The sequence below is a fragment of the Saccopteryx bilineata genome, chromosome 2, assembly GCF_036850765.1.
Source record: "Saccopteryx bilineata isolate mSacBil1 chromosome 2, mSacBil1_pri_phased_curated, whole genome shotgun sequence".
NCBI lineage: Eukaryota > Metazoa > Chordata > Mammalia > Chiroptera > Emballonuridae > Saccopteryx > Saccopteryx bilineata.
Genome location: NC_089491.1, coordinates 289,364,968 through 289,387,311, shown reverse-complemented (window position 1 = coordinate 289,387,311; position 22,344 = coordinate 289,364,968). Strand labels below are relative to the sequence as shown.

The 22,344-nt window shown below is 37.0% G+C and overlaps 1 protein-coding gene across 1 annotated transcript in view; it reads right to left on the bottom strand.

The window, feature by feature from the left end:
* XPR1 (xenotropic and polytropic retrovirus receptor 1) overlaps positions 1 to 22,344 on the bottom strand; it is a 156,903-nt gene that overhangs the window by 4,862 nt on the left and 129,697 nt on the right. Inside the window, exons 12-14 of the mRNA XM_066261279.1 lie at positions 9,178 to 9,344; positions 5,891 to 6,030; positions 2,464 to 2,685 (exon numbers count right to left, since the gene is read on the bottom strand). Coding sequence (XP_066117376.1) covers positions 2,464 to 2,685; positions 5,891 to 6,030; positions 9,178 to 9,344 — 529 coding nt within the window. The remainder of the gene's footprint in view (positions 1 to 2,463; positions 2,686 to 5,890; positions 6,031 to 9,177; positions 9,345 to 22,344) is intronic.

Genomic DNA, 22,344 nt, shown 5'->3' with positions numbered 1-22,344 from the left:
CCATCTGGGTCCTGCTTCAATAGTGGAAAGGAAGGTCATTGAGCTAAAGCCTGCCAGGCTTACATGCCTCTACTGTGAGGAAACAGGGACACTGGAAGGTAGGCTTCCCCCTCACTCCTCTAAGGGAGGGTTCAGTCTCTTCCAACCCTGCTCCAGCCACCTATGACCTAACCTTGCCCAGAAAGCTGGGGTTTGCCACTGAAGGCTGAAGGTGCCCAGGGCCATCGACCCCCTCTACGACACTGTGGACGAGCCCAGGGTATTTCTTCCAAGAAGCAGGTAAACTGATCTCATTGGCACAAGGGCCACTTAACTATGTTTTGCCTGAATAGTCAGGTTTTTTATTCTTCCCTCAAAGATCTCTGTTGTAGGTGTTGATAGTCCTATGTTCTGCTGCTTTGCTTAATATATAGTGTTTCCTTTATCCCTCCTATCTCAATGTCCCACTCATATTTCAGGCTGGGACCTACTCCTATTTAGAGCTCTCTTTCCCCCTTTTGCCAACTTCTATTATGAATCTATTATACCTTTGCCACCCAGCTTAGTGTATCCCAAGGTTCTCTTTACCATGCCACAGTCGCAGAGCTCCAGGGAATAGCTACCTGGTCTCATCTCTCCAGGCAGAGGAGAACAGAAGCTCCATATCCACGCATGCTGCAAATGGCTTCTCCAGTCTACCTGAACTACCAGTCTGGCTTCTACCAGCTAGAAGCAGCGGTCACTGGGACTTGGACATGAGCTGCAAAGTATAGAATGGTGACAACAATTCCAGTGCCATGCGGATTTTTCCTGGATGTGGACTTTTCCTGGACTCCTGCTCCCTGTGACAGATCCTAACAGACTGAACTGTGGTTGGGTTGCATTTTTCAGGGATTTGACATGGTGATGGGGCCAACTTGGACTTGGTGAACATGTTAAAGACACTACTCTTTTATGGATTCTTGCTGTATTGGCCAAGAGTTTGCTTAAAGGCTTTTAATTACTGTAAAAAAAAAAAGAGGCTGGATAAAGAGGATGGGGCACATATACACCATGGTATACTAGTCAGCTAGGAGAAATGATGACATCGGATCACTTACAGCAGATTGGTGGAATCTTGATGGCATTGTGCGGAGTGAAATAAGCGAATCAGAAAAAAACAAGAACTGCAGGATTCCATACATTGGTGGGACATAAAAGTGAGACTGGGAGACATGGACAGGAGTGTGGTGGTTACGGGGGGTGGAGGGAGGGATGGAGGGAGGGGGGAGGGGGAGGGGGTACAAAGAGGACTGGATAGAGGGTGACGGAGGACGATCTCTCTTTGGGTGATGGGTATGCAACAGAATTGAATGGCAAAATAACCTGGAAATGTTTTCTTTGAATGTATGTACCCTGATTTATTGATGTCACCCCATTTAAATAAAAATTTATTTATTAAAATGTCAAGAAGAAAAACAAGATCTGAAAAAAAAAAGAAAAAAAACCCCATCTCTTTACATTCCTTTAAGTCCTACTGTAAGCATTCTAATCCAAGTCCCTAATGTTCCATACTTAAAAATACTGAAAAAAATATATTGCAGCACCATTAAAACTTATTAAAATACTAATTTCATTCTTTTATGAAAAAATTCTCTCCGTGACTGCTTCTTGCCCACATGTTCAAGCTTGCACTTTTCAGACTTTTACAATCACATTTCATCTATTTAGCTAAATTTTCTTACTAGCTCTAGTCACATGGTTTTTCTTTCTGGCCTCATTTCCACCCTCATGTATTAACTATGCCTCTGACCTATCCAAACATTCCCTTATCCTTTAGAAAATTGTTCATGCTTGACTTGAAGTCTCCTCCTTCATTCCAATCGACTATCAAAGGTACTATGTCTAAATTTCAAATGCCGTCACAATATATCTTACACTTATTGTTATTTTTAGGAACATACAAAGCCAATGACTGATAAAAATTACTATTGCAGGTATTTAGTAAAAACATAAAAATAGCCCATGTCACAACAAATTTAATACACTTAACCACCCTATCAACAGAACCATATTAATAATCCCACATTAATAACAGGTGAGGGCTAATATAGAGAAATTAAGTAATCTGACAAGGTTACATAGGTGAGAAGCAGCAGATCCAGGATTCCTAGTTTATAACTTGAAAATTATTTGTATACAAAAAACATTGAAGAATCAAATAAATTATTTCTAACAAATTTTCCACAGGGTACTTTTAAAACCAAATTAGTGGGCACTGATTAACACACTAATTAATGTATTAATGTCATTTTACCCGATGTGCTCATTAAGACATTCTATAGGTTGGATCATATGAAATTGTTATTGCTATTTTTTGCAGACGAAAAGTGGTTGAATGCTAACAACTTCATCTGGTTCACCCTGGCAGGTTGTTAGGGTAACAGTTATCCAGTGCCAAAGCCTAAAGAAAAGCCTTCCCACAGAAGTAGAGGCGATACATACTGAGAAGCGAGGCGAGGCTGGCGCAGGGATATGCTGTGGCTGTACTTCCACGGCCGGCTCTTCTGGCGGTTTCGTACCCCATCTTCCTGGTCCATCATCTGTTCTAGAAGAGTCTGATCATCTGCATTCAGAGGGGCCACAGAGATGTCCCGCACAGCACGGAATTCACCACAGTTATTCAGATGTTCATTCTCCAGGCGGAAGAAGTTCCACACAAATCGCCTTAGCAAACAGAGTTGAGTAGGCAAATTACTTATAAAATGTGAACACACCACTATAACCTGTAAACTTTCCAGTATATCAAGTTTCCACACAGAAGCAAAAACAAGGAACCAAGAACTAGAATATTAAAATAAAACAGGAAAAGGTGGCATAGTGAGAGGGACTAGGGGAACAAGAATGAAGTAGGCAAAGGGAAGGGACTCATGGAATGCAGTTTCATAGTCCTCATTCGCTCACTTTATTGAATATACACTGGGTGCCTACAATACGACAGGGAAGGGCACTGAACGAGACAGACCGAGCCTCTACCATTATGGCGTGTGATTTCTACTGGCAGAGATACAATGAATAATCAGCTAATGGTAAGTGCACTAAACAAAATAAAGCAGGGCAAGGGGATAGAGCTTGCTTCTCTGAAGAGATGGCATCTAGCAGAAACCTGAAATGATGCAAATAAGCAAATCATGTGAAACCCTTAAGAAAAGTGTTGAAGGACAGAGGAAATAGCAAGTATAAGGCTTCCACGTTAGAAACGCCTTTGGGGTGCTGACAAAGGTGGTCAGAGGGGCTGGAGTGAAACAGGGAGGTTAAAAAGGCAGGAGATGAAGAAGGCGAGATAGGAAAGGGCCTGATCCACAGAGGGCCTTAGAAACCAGAGTAAAGATGGAAAACAAGGCCAGTCCTGAGCAAAAGAATGTGATTTGTTTAAAAAAGATCAGAGGAAGGCAAGAAGAGCTGAAGGAAGTCCAATTAGAAAGTTGCAGCAGTCCAGGAAAGAGATGATGGAGACAGATTAAGGTGGTAAGAGAGGTGACGAGAAGTGGGTAGACTAGGAATGTATGAAGATAGAGCTGACAGGACTTACTGGGATGAGTGGTCTCAGTTTTGGGTCTCAGGGAATGGTAACACCATGTACTGGAGATCTAGGTTGCTCCTAATAGGCTAGAGCCATTAGATATCCAAAAGGAAAATTCAGTAGCTGGGTGGACATGAGTCTGCAGTTCAAGGGAGTCAGGGCTGAAGACAACAAAAGGACAGCATTTCAAGCCATGGGCTTTGGAATAATTTAAGTGGAGGAGAGCTGAAGGCAGAGGATTAAACCCTGGAGTACTCCAGCTTTTACAGTTTAGGAAGGGGAAGAAGCAGTAGTAAAGGTGCTGAAAGGGAATAGGTAGTGAAACAGTATTTTCTGAGAAATCAAGTGAAGAAATACTCTGCTGAGAGGTAAAATAAGTAGAGAACTGGCCACTGGACTTAGCATAGTAGAGAGGCTGTATGATCCAGGAACAGATTCTGGGAGACGGTCTAGATTTGAATCATGACTCTACCACTTACTAGGTGTAATGGCCTTGGCAGACTTAACCTATGCTTCAGTGTCAATGGACAGTAACAGTACCTACCTCATAAGATTGTTGTAATGATTCAATAAATTAATACATGTAAAGGGCTTGGAACAGTGCCAGGTATATAATAGACAATACGTAAGTTTTTGCTATTATTATAGGTTATTAACAAGAGTGATTTAGTATGAGCATTGGGAGATTAGACAAGTTCAATTAAGGAGAGACTGTGGGAGGAGTGAAAGAATAGAAACAGCAAGCACAGACATCTCTTATTTTGTTGTAATATTATTAGGTAATATTCAGGATTTCTGCAGCTTTGTACATGAGACCGGTCTTTCTTGAAATGTCCTTGTAGGTTTAAACATCAAAGTCATGCTGGCTGCATAAAATGAACTTGAAAGTGCTCCTTTTATTATCTCTTTTCCCTGGAAGAGTTTCCTGTAAAACTGAAAATATTTCCTCCTCCTATATTTGGGAGAATTCCCTGGGCCTGTAGTTTTCTTTGAGGGAAAGATTTTAATATGCATTTAATTTCTTCACTATATATAAGCTTACCCAAATTTGTTTTTTCTTTATTGGTTTTGGTAAACTGTGTTTTTAGAGGACTTTGTCTATTTCATCTATATTTTAAAATTTATTGGGATAAAAGTAATATTGCCTTGCTCTTTTTAAAAAAAATCTTTAGTATTTTTGACATTTATAATTTGTGCCTTCTTTCCTTTTTTGCTTGATTGGTCCTATTTAGACATCAGTTTTATTAGTCTATTTAAAGGGCTCTGGCTTTGTTAATTTTTCTCTATAGTGTGTTTCTTTTCTATTCCATTAATTTGTTCTTTATATTTCCTTCCTTCTACTTTCTTTTGAGTTTGATTTTCTGTTTAAATACTCTTCTAATTTCTTGAGCTGTTTTGCCTTTCTAATATACACATCTAAGAATATAAGCTTCTTTCTAAGAATGGCTTTAACTGCATTCCACATTTTCTTTTGTCACATTTTCAATTTCATTCTGCTCAAAATATTTTTTAACTTCTAATACAATTTCAACTTTGACCCATGGGTTATTTAGACATGTACTGCTTAATTTCTAAATCTTCAGGAATTTTCATTATCTTTTTATGATTTTAATCCTCTAAAATTTCCTTCATGGCCTAGCATATGGTTAATTTTGTTACATGTTCTACATGCATTTAAAAGAATGTGCATTCAATAGTTGTATGCAGTGCTCTGCACATGTCAAATTAGGTCAATTTGGTTAACTGGAAAAGTACAGTATGTTAAAATCTCCCTCTAAAATTGCGATTTCATCCATTACTACTTTTTAGCAATGTTATATTTTTAAGCTATGTTATTAGGTATATATAAATTTGAACTGGCTATCACAACTGAATCTCAAGTCTCTAGGTTTGGCAAATTTTGTTTTGTGCAAAATGGGCTTTAGTGCTCTGCTTTTGGTGGGGTACTTGCCTTCACTTAAGATTTTGGGCAGCTTATCAAATCCTTGATGGTTTTAAGAAGATTTAAATCATTATCCTGAATTTTTTATTTCTAGTGAAAAAGTTGAGCTGAATAACCAAGACTGACAAATTGCAAAAACAGTTCTCAAAAAATTTTAATTTCTGTTCTAAGACTTTTTACTTACCAAATTTTACTCATGATCCTTCAATAAAGCTGTTCTAAAAAAGCTTGTATGTCATCAGCAGTAGTTATTTAATTTTGTAAGAATTAATTTTCCAACACTGAGGCTAATAACATTGAGAAAAGTTGTAAAATTTAAGCTCTTCAAGTATAAGTTTTAAGAAATATTAATTCAAACATCTTTTATGTAAAAAGAATCTTTGATAAACTTTTGGTAGTCTGCTTACCGGAAAACCTCAAGGGGAGCAAAGACAGTAGCAATGATGTCCCCAGAATGAGGCAACACAGTCATGGAGGTAATTGAGATTTGGATAGTCCAAGCAAAGCGCAGTATCACATCCTCTATGATGGCACAGTAGTAATAGGCCTGAGGAATAATAAGCAAATTGAGTACACCTCCCATCATGTTTCCCACAAATAAGCACACCTATCACAGCAACAAGACTCATACACATTTTACCAACAAGCACAGATTCAATAAGAAAAAGAGTTTTATTTCATTTTATATTTTAGAAAGAGTTCACAAATTTAGGATTTTTTTCCTTAAAGGGTGCAGTATTCAAAATGAAGTTTAACTGAATTTAAGTAATCATTTAAAAAATACATTTCATTTCCATATTGCATAACAGACTCTCTTCTATACCCAAGAAATACAAGCCAGATGAGATTCTCAAACAGATTGAGATGACATTCTAATATGTCCGTGATATACTAATAATGCAACAGCTAATATTAAAAAAGATTAACAGATTTATTAACTCTGTCATTTGTACTTTCATTTTCAAACTGCTTTACCATGTATTTGAAGGAGGTTTTACCTTGCTTTCTGGTATCAATAGAGACAATTAAACTTAGATTTCACAAACATGGTTGAATTTAAGGAATGTTTTCCATTTTTACATGGGAAAATAGCACTCAGCTAACAAATTCTTCCAGGTACTAGTACCCAGGATTTTAGGATTCCAGTTCTAGCTACACAAGTCTGTACACAAACTGCCAACAGACCAGACCGATAATTCATGGATTTGCTCATTATTAATCTCTGGATGATTAGTTCTTTAAATAACAAAAATGCTTTTTGGAACTAGGTATGATGCTCAATATTATACACTGTTAATCCCTAGGAACTAATTTTAAGGTTCACATAGCTGTGTTCTTAATATTTAAATGAAGCCCCATGATACTCTACAAATAGTTTCTTCCCTTTTCATGTGGAATAAATTTTATTCCAATATTTACCGTTTTAAAAGTGAAAGCGATGTGGCTATTGTGAACATCTGAAAATTATGATGTAGGAAAGCATATAATAGTACTTTATTTTCTGGGGTCATAAAAATGTATAATAATAAAGAAACTGATTGAAAGATTCTATTCACTAATTTTATTACATAGAAACCAGTAAATTAGCAATATTTAAAAGGAAGAATGGATTAACACTTGCATAAAGATACAAATAGTTCTTTTAAGCAATCAGCATAATAAATAAATGTAGTCTATCTCTCAGTAAGGCGAGAATAATAGGAACAATAAGGCAGACACATTTAGTAGGGGCCAAAGGACATTTTTTAAAAATTTATTTATTTTTATTCATTTTAGAGAGGGGAAGGAGAGAAAGAAAGAGAATGAGAGAGAAGTAGGAAGGTACAGGAAGCATCAATTCATATATGTGCCTTGACCAGACAAGCTGGCGACCTCAGCATTCCAGGTCGACGTTTTATCCACTGCGCCACCACAGGTCACACATGGACCGTTTTTACATGACCTCACGTCTGCTCTCTGACTTGTGCTTACCATTACTGATTTTCTTTTCAAATGGGATTTATAGAGGTACATCTACCATTTTGGTTACATAGTCTAAGTTTGCACATTGGGACTATTGTTGCTATTTACATGGAAAAGATCACTGTCCATGACTATCCCCATTTCTGCCTTCATTTGCTATCTGAAGTCACCCTACGTGTTATCATTCTTTGCAGCCACTCTCTTATCATTTACCTTCAATCCTCACACTTGTTAACAGCCTTCCCTACTCACCAACTAATTATGACACATTCACACACCATTTTGAGGTGACATTCTGACATAGTATAAAGTATTAGTGACCCAACCTATAATCCCTCACCCATCATAGAATTTTAGAACTGGGAAAAGATCAAGAGATAACCTCATATGAATACTCTGCCTCACAGTATACTGTAGTCTGGTTGTCTAAAGTTATATAGCTATACAGTTAGAAAGCAAGCTGGATTAGAATTCACTTATCAGGATTTCTAGTCAACTGTTTAATTTCTTTCCAATATCTGAGTAAAGATCCTCTTGGTCTTCTGAATTTTTAATTCAGCCTCTCATGTTTTTATTCATACCCAGATAAATCCTAAAATGATTCCCAACAAATTATCCATATATTTTCAGATTGAATTGGCACTTTAACAAAAGCTGGCTGAAATACATGAAGGAAGCAGCATTCCTGATGGGCCAAGCAATCGGGCCCTCCCTTCCCTGCGCTTTCCCAGCACTGCGCATCCAGCCGTGGACTATATACACTCACAACTACATGATAGGAACTATGCAAGGCAGTGAGGATATGGACAGCTAACCAGATAATTATAATACAATTTGATAACTGCTAAAATGAAGCTGCATAAGGTAAAATGGGATTATGATAAATAGCTAAAAAACGCTTAGAGAAATAAAGAGAGACTTTTTAGAGAAAGTTAACATAAAAACTGACTTTTAAAAGGGAGAAATAGGCCCTGGCTGGTTGGCTCAGTGGTAGAGCATCGGCCTGGCGTGCAGAAGTCCCAGGTTCGATTCCCGGCCAGGGCACACAGGAGAGGCGCCCATCTGCTTCTCCACCCCTCCCCCTCTCCTTCCTCTCTGTCTCTCTCTTCCCCTCCCGCAGCTAAGGCACCATTGGAGCAAAGATGGCCCGGGCGCTGGGGATGGCTCCTTGGCCTCTACCTCAGGCACTAGAGTGGCTCTGGTCGCAACATAGCGAAGCCCAGGATGGGCAGAGCATCGCCCCCTGGTGGGCAGAGCGTCGCCCCTGGTGGGCGGGCCGGGTGGATCCCGGTGCGGTGCATGCGGGAGTCTGTCTGACTGTCTCTCCCCATTTCCAGCTTCAGAAAAATCCAAAAAAAAAAAAAAAAAGGGAGAAATAGGAGTTTACAAGGCAGACAAAGAGGAGAGAGGACATTTGAGTGGAGGAAATTGTACATTAAAAAATAAATCATGTTATAGTAAGCTATTTTAGTCTTTATTATATTGTATTGCAATATGTTTACTTATAGTGCATGGCCTCTTCAAGAACCAGAATATCTCCAGTGCCCAGCATATAATAAATACCCGATACATTTCTGCTGACTGAACAAATCAGTATTTTTTAGTGAACAGTTATTTTTTCTAATTATATTAGGCTGGGATTGGGTATATATTGTAATAGAATTTAGCTAGTGTTACACCTGAGGGTTTTTGTTTGTTTTCTTTTTTAAACAAACACAAACACTGTACATACTTTTTGGGGGTATACAATCTCTTCCCGGAGGAAGGTGTTTTCTCCTGCATTCTTATCAAAGAGGCCCCAGTCCATCTTCAGATCCCAGATGAGGGTATAGCAGGAACTGATGATACAAAAGACAACCCACAGGTAAAAGAATACCTTGGTGTCTGAATGATTTCGTTCTAAAGAAAGAAAAGGGAAAGAGAAAATTACTAGAGTCAAGTAAAATTCTTCATTAAATAAAACTAATTAAAGAACAGATTCTTTATATGGTTCTATAAAGGACGATTTTAAACAAATTGCTTTAGCATGATCATTGTCTCACAAAGCTAAAATAAAAAGCTGATTCTCCTGATGTCCCAAGTAGTCATCAAACACTGGATCTCATAAAATTTGTACAAGTGTGCATTTGGAGTTTTGGAGGCTCTAACGCTGAATATATAAAAATTCAAATAATTGCAATGGAGGTTTTTAATATTACAAAAGATGTCATTTTAATTTTTGCCATCAGGTGGCAGCTCAGGGTTAAAGATGAAAAAAATTTATTAAATGCTGCTAACAAGGAATGTACTATATTTGCTTAAAAATTCTCGGATTGTTTCTAATTTAGACCATTTCCTTCATACACTTAGATCCTGTCAATACTTATTGTCATGGTGATCAGATAATTTTTTATGTAAAATAACAGAAAGCAAACTACTGATGAAAAATTTATCCTTAAGAACATGTATAAAAGCAAATTTCTTCAACCACAAAGCAAAGCATGACATTTTGCTTCTTACAGAGGCCCAATGTGATTTTATGTTGGGAACACTATAAAGTAACTTTTGACTTTATGCTGTGAATAATATTAAGTGCACTAAATCAGAATAGTAAAAATAATTTGCAAATGTAGCTGTGCAATTTAGTCTTTTTTTTCACTCTTTTTTTTCACTCTTAAATGCTTCATATGTTCTCTAATGAAATTCTTTGTTAAGTTCAAGAGTCATGATATTTGTGTTCTCTAGAATATAAGCATAGAACTACTAATATGTTCCTGAATCATCAGGGGAAAATGATACAAAACATCTAATTCAAAAACAATTTGAATTTTGATTAATTTCCCAAGACAGAGAAAGTAAATGATGTATCATACATTATCCGCAATCCCTTCTATTAAAATAAGCAAGTGTTTATTAATCATTTTCACATATTAAAGTGTTAACTACAGTATGATTCAAAGGCACCCTTTGGGTGTTTATAATCTACTAAGTGTAACAACCATTTGTTCTTGATAAATTTGAGCTCAAAATGAATTATAAACAAAGTACTATGAGAACTCAAGAAGAACTGGAATGTTTCCAACAAAAGGCAATAAGAGGAAGTAGCATTTGAGTTATTTCTAGTAGGATAAATAAACAGTGCTGCAAAGGTCTGGCAGATGAGGCCATTCAAGGTTGGAGGAGATAATGAAAAGGCATGAGGGTGGGAAAGTTCAAGGTGTGTTTGAGAAGCTGCAAGTAGTCCAAATCTAGCATAGTTGAAATAGGGCATCTTAGGGAATGGACATGATCTGAACTGAGGCTGGAAAGATCTTTTGTGTCTGACTGTGGAATGCCTTCTTGGGCTTTAGGATCAGATTGGTACTTTAGAAAAACAACTGGTTGACAGGTTGCTTGTATCAGAATTAGTTAGTTGGTTAAAAATACACAGATCTCTCAGGGCTCCGGTGTTGTGCAAGTCAGTTTGTACCAGCTCATGAGAGCCAATTGTGAATTTTTCAGAAACTCTTGTAATCTGGTTGTTAAACATAGTCATTACTAAAAATTAAATTACATAAAAATCAAATTAAGAAAAATAATAAAAACTCAAAATTTGACACTTTCTAATTATTTTACTAAATTTTGCTATTATTATTCTTTTCAGTTACATGTTTATTGTATGTGTGAGATGGAGAAACACTATATGATGTTATGCATCTTTTCTCAATATCCAAAGCTATCTATCATCCTAATAGCTTGAAAATGGCTATGGTGGAAGTATTTACATCATGGATATCAGCAAGCACTGCAACCAGTGGCCCTTCTCCCCACTCCCACTGACAGCTTGTTTGTAAACATTTATAATCACAGCACTGTATGGCTTCTTCTCCTGGAAAGTCAGTGGTAGGGAAGAAAAACAAATATTTTTTAAATAGTCTACAACTGATTCTAATGAACAGTCAGGCTTGGATATAAACACATTTTCAGGTTTAAATTACCTCCCCAAAAACTGTTTTCTTTTTAAGTGAGAGGAGGGGAGATAAAGAGACAGACTCCCAGATGTGACCCGACCTGCATTCACCTGGCAATCCCCATCTGGGGCCAATGCTGGAATAAAACAAGCTATGCTCAGCGCCTGGGGCTGATGCTTGAACCAAGAGAGCCACTGGCTGCAGGAGAGGATGAGAGAGAGAAGCGGGATAGGAAGGGGGAAGAGAAGCAAATGATCGCTTCTCATGTGTGCCCTGATCAGGGGTCGAATCCAGGACGCCTGCACGCTGGGGCAACGCTCTATCCACTAAGCAAACTGGCCAGGGCCCATAAAAACTTTTTTTTTCATCAAAAGCAAATTGGGTTGAATATGTTATAACACTGTGCCATACAAATGAAGTTAAAAGGCCTTAAAATTTTCTCATTATCTGGTTTTAGTTGGATGTATTCTGAGATATATTTCATTCTGTAGACAGACACAGGGTCTAGTTTAGTAGTATAGTTCAATTATTAGCATCATGGTTGCATGATCCTATAACTCATCTACTATGGTTTGCAAAGAATAAAGCAAATTTAGCAACTTGACAAAATTGACATTTATTTTCAAAACAAGATAAAAAAGAAATGAAGACAAGTGACAGCTATAAATTATATTTGCAACTTTTAAAAAATTGATTGCTTACTATGTGCCAAGTGCTTTACATATAATATCTCATTTAGTTTACACCAGCGGTTCTCAACCTGTGGGTCGCGACCCCTGCGGGGTCGAACGACCAAAACACAGGGGTCGCGACCCACAGGTTGAGAACCGCTAGTTTACACAATAAGCCACCATTTTGTAATGAAATGAAAATACAGTAAAAGACACATTCAGTAGGAGATAACAAAATGAGTATTTCTCAAGTAAGTATAGGTAATATTAAGTCATTACTGAAAGTTGATTTTCTTTCTTAATTATGGAAATTACTGAGTTCAAATAATTGTATAAAAGAATATGGAGGAAAAGTAATTTAAAGAAAATGAATTAATAATGAAACTAAAAGCAATGTGTTAATTTTATTTCTTTTATATATTAAATACAATTCCTATCCTTAGAGTATAATTCTTTTTTTTTTTTTTTTTTGTATTTTTCTGAAGCTGGAAACGGGGAGAGACAGACAGACTCCTGCATGCGCCCGACCGGGATCCACCTGGCACGCCCACCAGGGGGCGACGCTCTGCCCACCAGGGGGCGATGCTCTGCCGCGACCAGAGCTACTCTAGCGCCTGGGGCAGAGGCCAAGGAGCCATCCCCAGCGCCCGGGCCATCCTTGCTCCAATGGAGCCTCGGCTGCGGGAGGGGAAGAGAGAGACAGAGAGGAAGGAGGGGGGGGGTGGAGAAGCAAATGGGCGCTTCTCCTATGTGCCCTGGCCGGGAATCGAACCCGGGTCCCCCGCATGCCAGGCCGACGCTCTACCGCTGAGCCAACCGGCCAGGGCTGAGTATAATTCTTAAAATGGTATAATGGGATCAAGTACCACCCTCCGTTCTATCTAAGGCCATATTATTTCTATACAATTTCTATGAAACATACACAAGGATCTGCTGACTTTTAAAAAAAACCAAATATTTTAACAGAATATTTTGGAGTAAGTAATGTATTATCTTATGAACTTCTTCAAACAATGACTAGCATACACCTGGTCTACATGTGCTACATTTTGGTCTCTTTTTAATTATTACCCTTATTTGATCTTTTTCATCTCCCAAATGGTAAGTGCTTCCCCCGAAATCATCTGTATTCATTGGTATTCAGAAGATGTACTAAAAAATATTATCACTTTAGGCAAGCAATTATATCTAATTCTCTCTTGGCTAACTCTGTTAGCCTACTTTAATGATGTTCAGAACAACAGAAAATCGAGTCATTGCTATTCTACCCCTAAGCTTCTATTATACATGTGCCATGTTAGAAGCATAATTCATACTGGATGTATTTATGATAATGGCATCTACTGAATCTAAAACAAATAAAAGTAAGGTTCTTAAGAGTTTTATACCCATCGTCATCACAGGAAGGATAAAGCAAAATAATATTCCAGGAAAAGTGTTAAGAAAGAAACAAGAAAAATTCCACATGGAAGTCATCCAGAACCATATTTCAGGGAGGACAGTTTAAAATACATATGCAGTATTACATTTTCTAGTAACCATATTTTAAATATTAAAAAGTTAAAATAATTTTAGTAATACTTTTTATTTAATTTAAAATGCTATTTTAATATTCAAATATAATTATTAATAAGTTCTTTACACTCTTTTTGCATCCTAAGCATTCAAAATCCAGTTTGTACTTTACACTCATAATTATTTATTTATTTAGTTACTTACTTATTTTGGGGGAGCAGACAAGGACAGAGAGGAAGGGAGAGAGATGGGAAACATCAACTAATAATAGTTGTGGCAACTTAGTTGTTCATTGATTGCTTTCTCATACGTGCCTTGACCAGGGGACTCCAGCCAAGTCAGTGACCCCTTGTCAAGCCAGCGACCTTTGGAATCAATCCAGCAATCATGAGGTCATGTCTATGCTCGTTTCAAGCAGGTGACCTCAGGGTTTCAAACCTGGGTCCTCAGCATTCCAGGCCAATGCTCTATCCACTGTGCCACTGCCTGGTCAAGTGCATACCTCAATTTACACGAGGCACATTTGAGTGCCCAGTAGCCACATGTAGCTGGCAGCTTCATTACTGAATAGTGCAGTGCTACGTATTATAGGGGAGAATGAGTCTAAGGAGTGAAGACAGGGCATAGTGCACTAATGAGAAGCCTGTTTTAGTAGCCTGGTGAGAAATATAGAGAACTAGAGCCAAATGGAAATAGAAGGAATAGAGACGTCAGGTAAAAACTGAGAAATATTTAGGAACTAAAACTGGTAGCAATTGAAGGTGAGATAATGGGTAGAATTAATAACTCCTCGTGCCTGACCAGGTGGTGGTGCAGTGGATAGAGCGTTGGACTGGGATGTGGAGGACCCAGGTTCGAGACCCCCGAGGTTGCCAGCTTGAGCGCGGGCTCATCTGGTTTGAGCAAAAGCTCACCAGTTTGAGCCCAAGGTTGCTGGCTCGAGCAAGGGGTTACTCAGTCTGCTAAAGGCCCACAGTCAAGGCACATATGAGAAAGCAATCAATGAACAACTAAGGTGTTGCAACGAAAAACTGATGATTGATGCTTCTCATCTCTCTCTGTCCCTGTCTGTCTGTCCCTATCTATCCCTCTCTCTGACTCTCTATCTCGGGGGAAAAAAAAAAGAATAACTCCTCGTTTTTAACCTGGGTGACTAAGTGGGACAGAATCATAAATTGAGATGGAAAATATGGGGTCTGAAAAAAGAAAAATTTAGTTTTGAACATGTTGACTTTGAGGTACATAAAAGACATGAAGGTGGAAAAAGACCAGGAAACAAATGTAAACTAAAATAAGCTTGAGACGCAGATTTGGCAGTCATATATATGTAGATAGTGGGTGAAACCACCAAAATAATACAAGTCCCTCTAAATCAATAACTCCCATGAATACAGACACAAAAATCCTTAAGATATAAGCAAACAGAATTCAGCAATACATAAAAATAATTATATACCATGCCCAGGTGGCATTTATTTCAGAGATGCAAGCCTACCTCAATATTAAAAAACCAATAATTTGCCTGACCAGGTAGGTGGTGGTGCAGTGGATAGAGCACTGACCTGTGATACTGAGGATCCAGGTTTGAAACCCCAACGTCACTGGCTTGAGCATGGACATGAGCATAGACATGACCTCATGATTGCTGGCTTGAGTCCAAAGGTCACTGACTTGAAGCCCACGTTACTACCTTGAGCCTAAGGTCACTGGCTTGAGCAAGGGCCCCCCAGGCCGGGCACATATGAGAAAACAATCAATGAACAACTAAAAGTGCCGCAACTACAAGTTGATGCTTCTCATCTCTCTTCCTTCCTGTCTGAGTGTCCCTGTCTGTCTGGCTCTTTCTCAAAAAAAGAAAAATCAATAATCTAACACCATATTAATGGGCTGAAGCTTAGAAAAAAAGTCACAGTATCATATCAGAAGATCTAGAAAAAGCACCGGAAAAGAATTCAACGCCCATTCATGACTTTAAAAAACTGTCTCAGAAAAATAGAAACAGAGAACTTTCTCCACTTGACAAAGCTTCCTTAACAAAAACCCTACAGCATTAGCTGAGGAAGTTTTATTTATTATACTTAATAATGAAAAACTGAATGCTTTCCCTCTGATTGAAAACAAGGCAAGGATATCTGCTCTCAATCCAGTACTAAAAGCTCGAGATAGCACAGTAAGGTAAAGAAAGAAAATTAAAGGCGCAGAGATTAGAAAGAAATGAAACTGCCCTTATTTGTACATGACACGATCGTCTATATAGATAATCTAAAAACAAACAAACAAACAAACAAAAAAAACCCCAGAAAAACCCCGTAGAATGAATGAATTCAGTACAGTTACAGGATATAAAATAAACATACTAAAATCAATTGTATTTCTATGTACTAGCAATGAACACATCAAAACCAACATTTAACAATATATCCTTTACAATCACTCAAAAATATGTAAAATACTTGTACAATGAACACCATAAAATGTAGATGAAAAAAATGAAAGATCTAAATAAACATAGAGAACTGTTCATGGACTGGAAGATTCAACATAGTAAAAATGTCAATTCTCCCTAAACTGATATATAGGTTTAACAGAATTATCAAAATTGTGCGAAGACTTTTTGTAGATATAGACAATATTATTCTAAAATGTATATATAAAGGATAAAAGAACTATAACACTGGGACGCAGAGGACCCACGTTCGAAACCCTGAGGTCACCGGCTTGAGCGTGGGATCGTAGACGTAACCCCACAGTCACTGGCTTGAAGCCCAAGGTTGCTGGCTTGTGCAAGGGGTCACTCGGTCTGCTGTAGTTCCCAGTCAAGGCATGTATGAGAAAGCAATCAGTGTACAACTAAGGTGCCGCAACAAAGATTTGATGCTTCTCATCTCTGTCCCTATCTGTCCCTCTGTTGCAAAAAAACCCCCAAAATTTAATAAACAGCTACAGTAATCAAGATTGTGTAGAATTGCTGAGGTATAGATACATATACATATATCAATGTAACAGAACAGTGTCCAAAAACAGACCCACACAAATATGATTTTTGACAAAGGCACAAAAGCAATTTAATAGAAGAAAGATAGCCCTCACAACAAAATGTGCTAGAGCAACAAGACACCCATAGGCAAAAATATGAACCTCAACCTGTTTCGCATCATACACAAAAATTTACTCAAAATGGATCACAAATTTAAATGTAAGACATAAAAGTATAAAAGTCTTTAAAAAACCCACAAAAAACAGAAAACCTATAGGATCTAGGACTAGGCAAAGAGTTCTTAGATTTGAAAACCAAAGGCATGATCTTTAAAAGGAGTAACAGATAAGGTTGACCTCACCAAACTTAAAAACTTTTGCTTTGTGAAAGATCATGTTAAGAGGATGAAAAGAAAAGCTGCATACTGGGAGAAAATACTCACAAATATTATCCAATGACTGTATCCAAAATATACAAAGAATTCTTAAAACAACAATAATAAATAACCCAAATAAAAATGGTCAAGAGGTTTGAACAAAAAACTTAACCAAAGATGTGTAACACATGGCAAATAACCATACACACAGATGTTCAGCATCATATGCTATTAGGGAATTGCAAATTAAAACAGTAATGAGATACCATCACAAACCTATTAAAGTGGCTAAAATCCAAAAAATTGACAATACCAAATGTGGAGCAACAGGAATTCTCATTCATTGCTGATAGGAATAAGAACATCTCACTTTGGGAGGTAGTCTGGAAGTTTCTCACAAAGCTAAACATAGTATTACCATAAGATCTAGCAATTGCACTCCTATGATGAGTTGAGTTGAAAAGTTATGAACACACAAAAATCAGCACAGACATTTACAGCAGATCTACTTATAGTCACCAAAAATTGGAGGCAACCAAGATGTCGCAGGTGAATGGATAAACAAACTAGCACATATTGATACAATGGAATATTATTCAGCAATAAAAAGAAATAAGTATCATGTACAAAAAAACACTGGAAGAGCCTTATATGTCTATTCCTAAGTGAAAGAAGACAGCCTGAAAAAGTTACCTACTGTATGGTTCCAATCACATGACATTTTGGAAAAGGAAAATCTATAGAGATAGTAAAAAGATCAGTTATTGCCGATGAGGATAGCTTAAATAAAAAATAGTGACATCATAAAATCCTGGCAAGAAACAGATCACTCATACATTGCTAATGAGAATTGTTTGGCAGTTCTTATTTTTTTAATTTTTATTTATTTATTTATTTATTTATTTATTTATTTATTTATTTTTACAGAGACAGAGCGAGAGTCAGAGAGAGGGATAGATAGGGACAAACAGGAACAGAGAGAGATGTGAAGCATCAATCGTCAGTTTTTCGTTGTGGCACTTTAATTGTTCATTGATTGTTTTCTCATATGTGCCTTAACCATGGGGCTACAGCAAGCCGAGTAACCCCTTGCTCAAGCCAGCGACCTGGGGTCCAAGCTGGTGAGCTTTGCTCAAACCAGATGAGCCTGCGTTCAAGCTGGCGACCTCGGGGTCTCAAATCTGGGTCCTCCGCATCCCAGTCTGACGCTCTATCCACTGCGCCACTGCCTGGTCAGGCTGTTTGGCAGTTTTTAAAAAGCTGAACATGCAGCTAACATACTACCCAGCAACTGCACTCTTGGGCATTTATCACAGAGAAATGACAATTTATGTTCAAAACCCTGTACATGAATGATTATTTTATAGCAGCTATATTCATAATAGCTTGAAACTGGAAACAACATCACTGTCATGCAGTGGGTGAAATGTTAAACCATGATTTAACATGATATATCCATACCATGGAATACTACTTAGCAATAAAAAGGAACAAACTATTGATTCATGGGACAAATTAGATAGACGAGTCTCCAGATAATGATGCCAAGAGAAAAAAGCACAACTCCAAAGTTACAGGACTATATGATACCACTTATGAAACACTCTTGAAATGACAAAATTATTAAATGGAGGACATATTACTGGTTGCAAGGGATTAGGGAAAAAGTGGGGGCAGGAGGAAAGATAAGGAAATTTAAATTATTCAAAGCTATAATATTTTTAAAGCAATTTAAGGTATAATATAAATGAGATTGTTAGTGTAGTATTTTAACTTAGCACAATGCCATCTAGATAAAAGCTACTCAAGAAATACTTGAATATCAACTTTCAAAATTAAAGATTTGAGGTACTTCCAACAGTTAGTAAAAAATAAAACATTTGTGTAAATGATTTTTGAAAAAATAATTTTGTGTATGACTTTAAAAACATTAATAGAACAAATATTTCCCTAGAGAACTTTTTTAAAAATTAGTGTGTCTGTCTGACCTGTGGTGGCACAGTGGATAAAGCATCAACCTGGAATGCTGAGGTCTCTGGTTCAAAACTCTGGGCTTGCCTGGTCAAGACACATATGGGAGTTGATACTTCCTGCTCCTCCCTTCTCTCTCCCTCTCTCTCTCCCTCCTCTCTAAAATGAATAAAGTCTTAAAAAAAATTAGTGTTTCTATTATAGTATAACAAGACTAAAATTTGGAAATTCAGGCAAAGAAGCCTATTATTCAGGGTAGAAATAGGATAACAAACTGGCCATCCCCCAGAGAGGAAGCACTTTAGGACTACATGTGTTCACCCCAAACAACAAAGTGACTATCTGCACTGAAGGCACTGAGCTACTGCTGAGGAATCCTCATTAGGGCCATAGAACCCCTTACAAAATGTTAAGCAAGAAGGCATCTGGGACTTTTAAGGAACCCCAGCCGCTGATAGGATGGGATCAGAGAAGGGAAAGAGATTGGTAAAATTATATACACATAACCCAGCATTAGAGAAAGCAGAAAAGCAAATCCTGGAGGGAAGGGGGGAGGGCAATACGGGAAGGAGGGCGAGGGGGATGTTGAGGGGAACACGGGGGAGTGCATTGGGGGGCACTAGAATCTATGTAAACACAATAAATTAAAAGAAAAAGAAAAAAAAAAGAAGGCATCTGGGCATGAGAAAACAAGCAAACATAAGTGAACTCAGTTTTTAAGTCAGCAGAGAATATCTTTCTTTTTCCCCAAGTTAGCAAATACTAACAGTAAAGTTTAAAGTGAAATATAAAGTATTTTTAAAAGGTTTTTTTCCTTTTATATATTCAGAGAACAGCAAAGAACAAAATACGAATTTATGAATATTTTAGAATGTTAGAAACTGTAAAGAAAAACAAAATCTGATGAAGTGCTCTCTCCCCATCAACTGGGTAGAAATGACAAAATCGTGGCTTTTTCTATTACTGTACCTCCCACAGGTGACTCTTTGCCAAAGCCAAGAAACCTCAAGGACACACAAAAACCATTTAAAACACTTTCCTGTCTCTTCCAGTCCCAATTCCAAAAACTTGTATGAATTGGCATCAAATTTAGGCTTGTAATGAAATGTGAATTCTTAAAATATGGACATTGGCTGCTAGCTACATTCCTTTGTTTCTTAAAATCAATGAGGGAAAAGGAAATATACTGAAATGTTTAAAATGCGTTTCCTTCTTACTGCAACAAGTGAGGTTATCTGCAATATTATCACACAGTCTCCCTAAAATGGGCCTAAACCACCTCCTTCATCTTTTAAAAAATAATTCTAGGTACAGAGTTGACTCCTGTGCCTCCGTTTTTACAAATTATGCAGATGACATAAGACATACAAAAAATCTTGATAATGCTTTTACTATGGCAACTCCTACAGACTAGTGCCCTGAAAAGTCTTGGATCCTTGAGTTTGAATAAGGTTACTTAACAATCTTCTGCTCTTCCCCTCTCATAGAACTTTATCCTTTGCAATAATAGCATACACACACACTCAGCAGGAAAAGACCTAACTTATAACCATACAGATTGTATTCTTTTGACCTCATGATTATTTCCAAAGTTTATGTTTTCTGATGCCTTTTCTCTTGGAATAGTGCCCAAAACTATAACAGAAATTAAATTCTATTTTTGATCATCACTCAATGTCAAATTTTCTGTCAACGGTCCCTCTGAGTTGTATTTTCAATTTTTTCTTCTTTTGTTTTAGGCTTATTGGTGGAAAAAGGGGGGGTATTTAGTGATAGAAACATTTACTATATAGCGTTTCCTTTAAATTTAGGAATAGGATAAAGATATCTAATCAATTGTTCATCTAAAAAAAGCTGTACTTTAACTGTGGGCACATGAACCAAGTTCAGTGAGTCAACATCTGTTACTTGAACAAAAAGCCAAACACATTCCTAATTGATACTTATTCCACACAGCTCGCCATCAGAGTGCTTAAAAAGATTTTCCATAAAGAAAGACACACATACACCCACTCTATACAGCAAAGAGAATTGTATTTCATTTAATGATAAATTCCAATTAGGCAGCCAAGTTAGACTGCATAAGGTGATTTCATGTGCACTACCTTAATCCTTACAAATTGTGAAGTTAAACAGAATAGCTATCATTATTTACATTTGAAAGGTGTGGCTTTGTCTGGGGAAGAGGTTAAAAAAAAAAAAAAAGCCCCACAGGTCAAAGACAACAGAAGTAGGATACAGTAACACTTCCATCTCTCACATCCTGAGACCTAGAGGTTAGAGACTTGTGCTATATGTAGGTTGTTCTGGTACCTAGCTTATTTCTCTACCCTGTATTTTAATGTCTTTTTAAAAATTATCATGGTAAAATAAACACATAAAATTTACCATCTTAACCATTTCTATTGTATATAGTTCATAAGTTTTAAGTACAGTCACATTGTTGTGCAACTAATTAATCCTTTTTTAATTGACTATTTCTCCTAATAGATTATAATTTCTTATGGGCAATAATCATGTTTTGTTTCTTGCTCTATTTTTAGTGCCTAGCACAGGCTGCTTCACAGAATATTCTCAATAATAATGAATGATGCTTGCTCTCTCTCTATGCAACCATCTACCCAGTCAGCTACCTACCTACCTTAGAATTAAGAAGTGAGGTATATGTTAATTCAAGTCAAACTTTTTGATATGGTTAACTGGTTTTCTAATTAGGGTATATGGCATATATTTTCTATAAATTGGATGCATAAAACCTGCAGATCCAAAACGTTTTTCAAAATATATTTAAAGAATGTGGTAAAAGCATTTCATCCAAAAATACTGCATTGGCAAACATTACTGAAATTAACAATATGTTGATTTTCTTGTTTCTTGAGCATGTCTAGCTAAACAAGGAGCCTCTAAAATTATCTAATTATCATATGATTGACCCTACTCAAGCCTTTTGGTATATTGTCCAGAAATAGTGAATGATTCTAGTGACTAGTTAAGAAATCCTTTTTTATTCAGCTTATGTTCAATTCTTTGTTTTATTGTTTATTTTCAATAAAAAATCTTGGTAAGTCACTAAAAATGATTTTTGATGATAGACTACTATGTAACTTTTTGGTTAGAGAACTCAGGATTTGTCCCCCCAAAATTGAGCGACATTGCAACAACAAAAATTCCATTTTCATGTACACAGCTATGTTAACAGTTTTTTAGGATTTACGTATAAAAACTGAAAAATGCAATAGTAAGAAATAATATAAACTTATCTCATTAAGAGATGTTTATATGCAATAATTATTAAAGTTTGTCATACATCTATAATTTTGATCAACTATAGATAATAATCAGGGTAATGATAAATACAACGAAGAAATATTTTATCTCATAGCACCTTCCAAAAATAGGAAATTAATAATCTAATTTACATATATATGGCTCAGACAAAATGCATTAAAACAAAAATGTT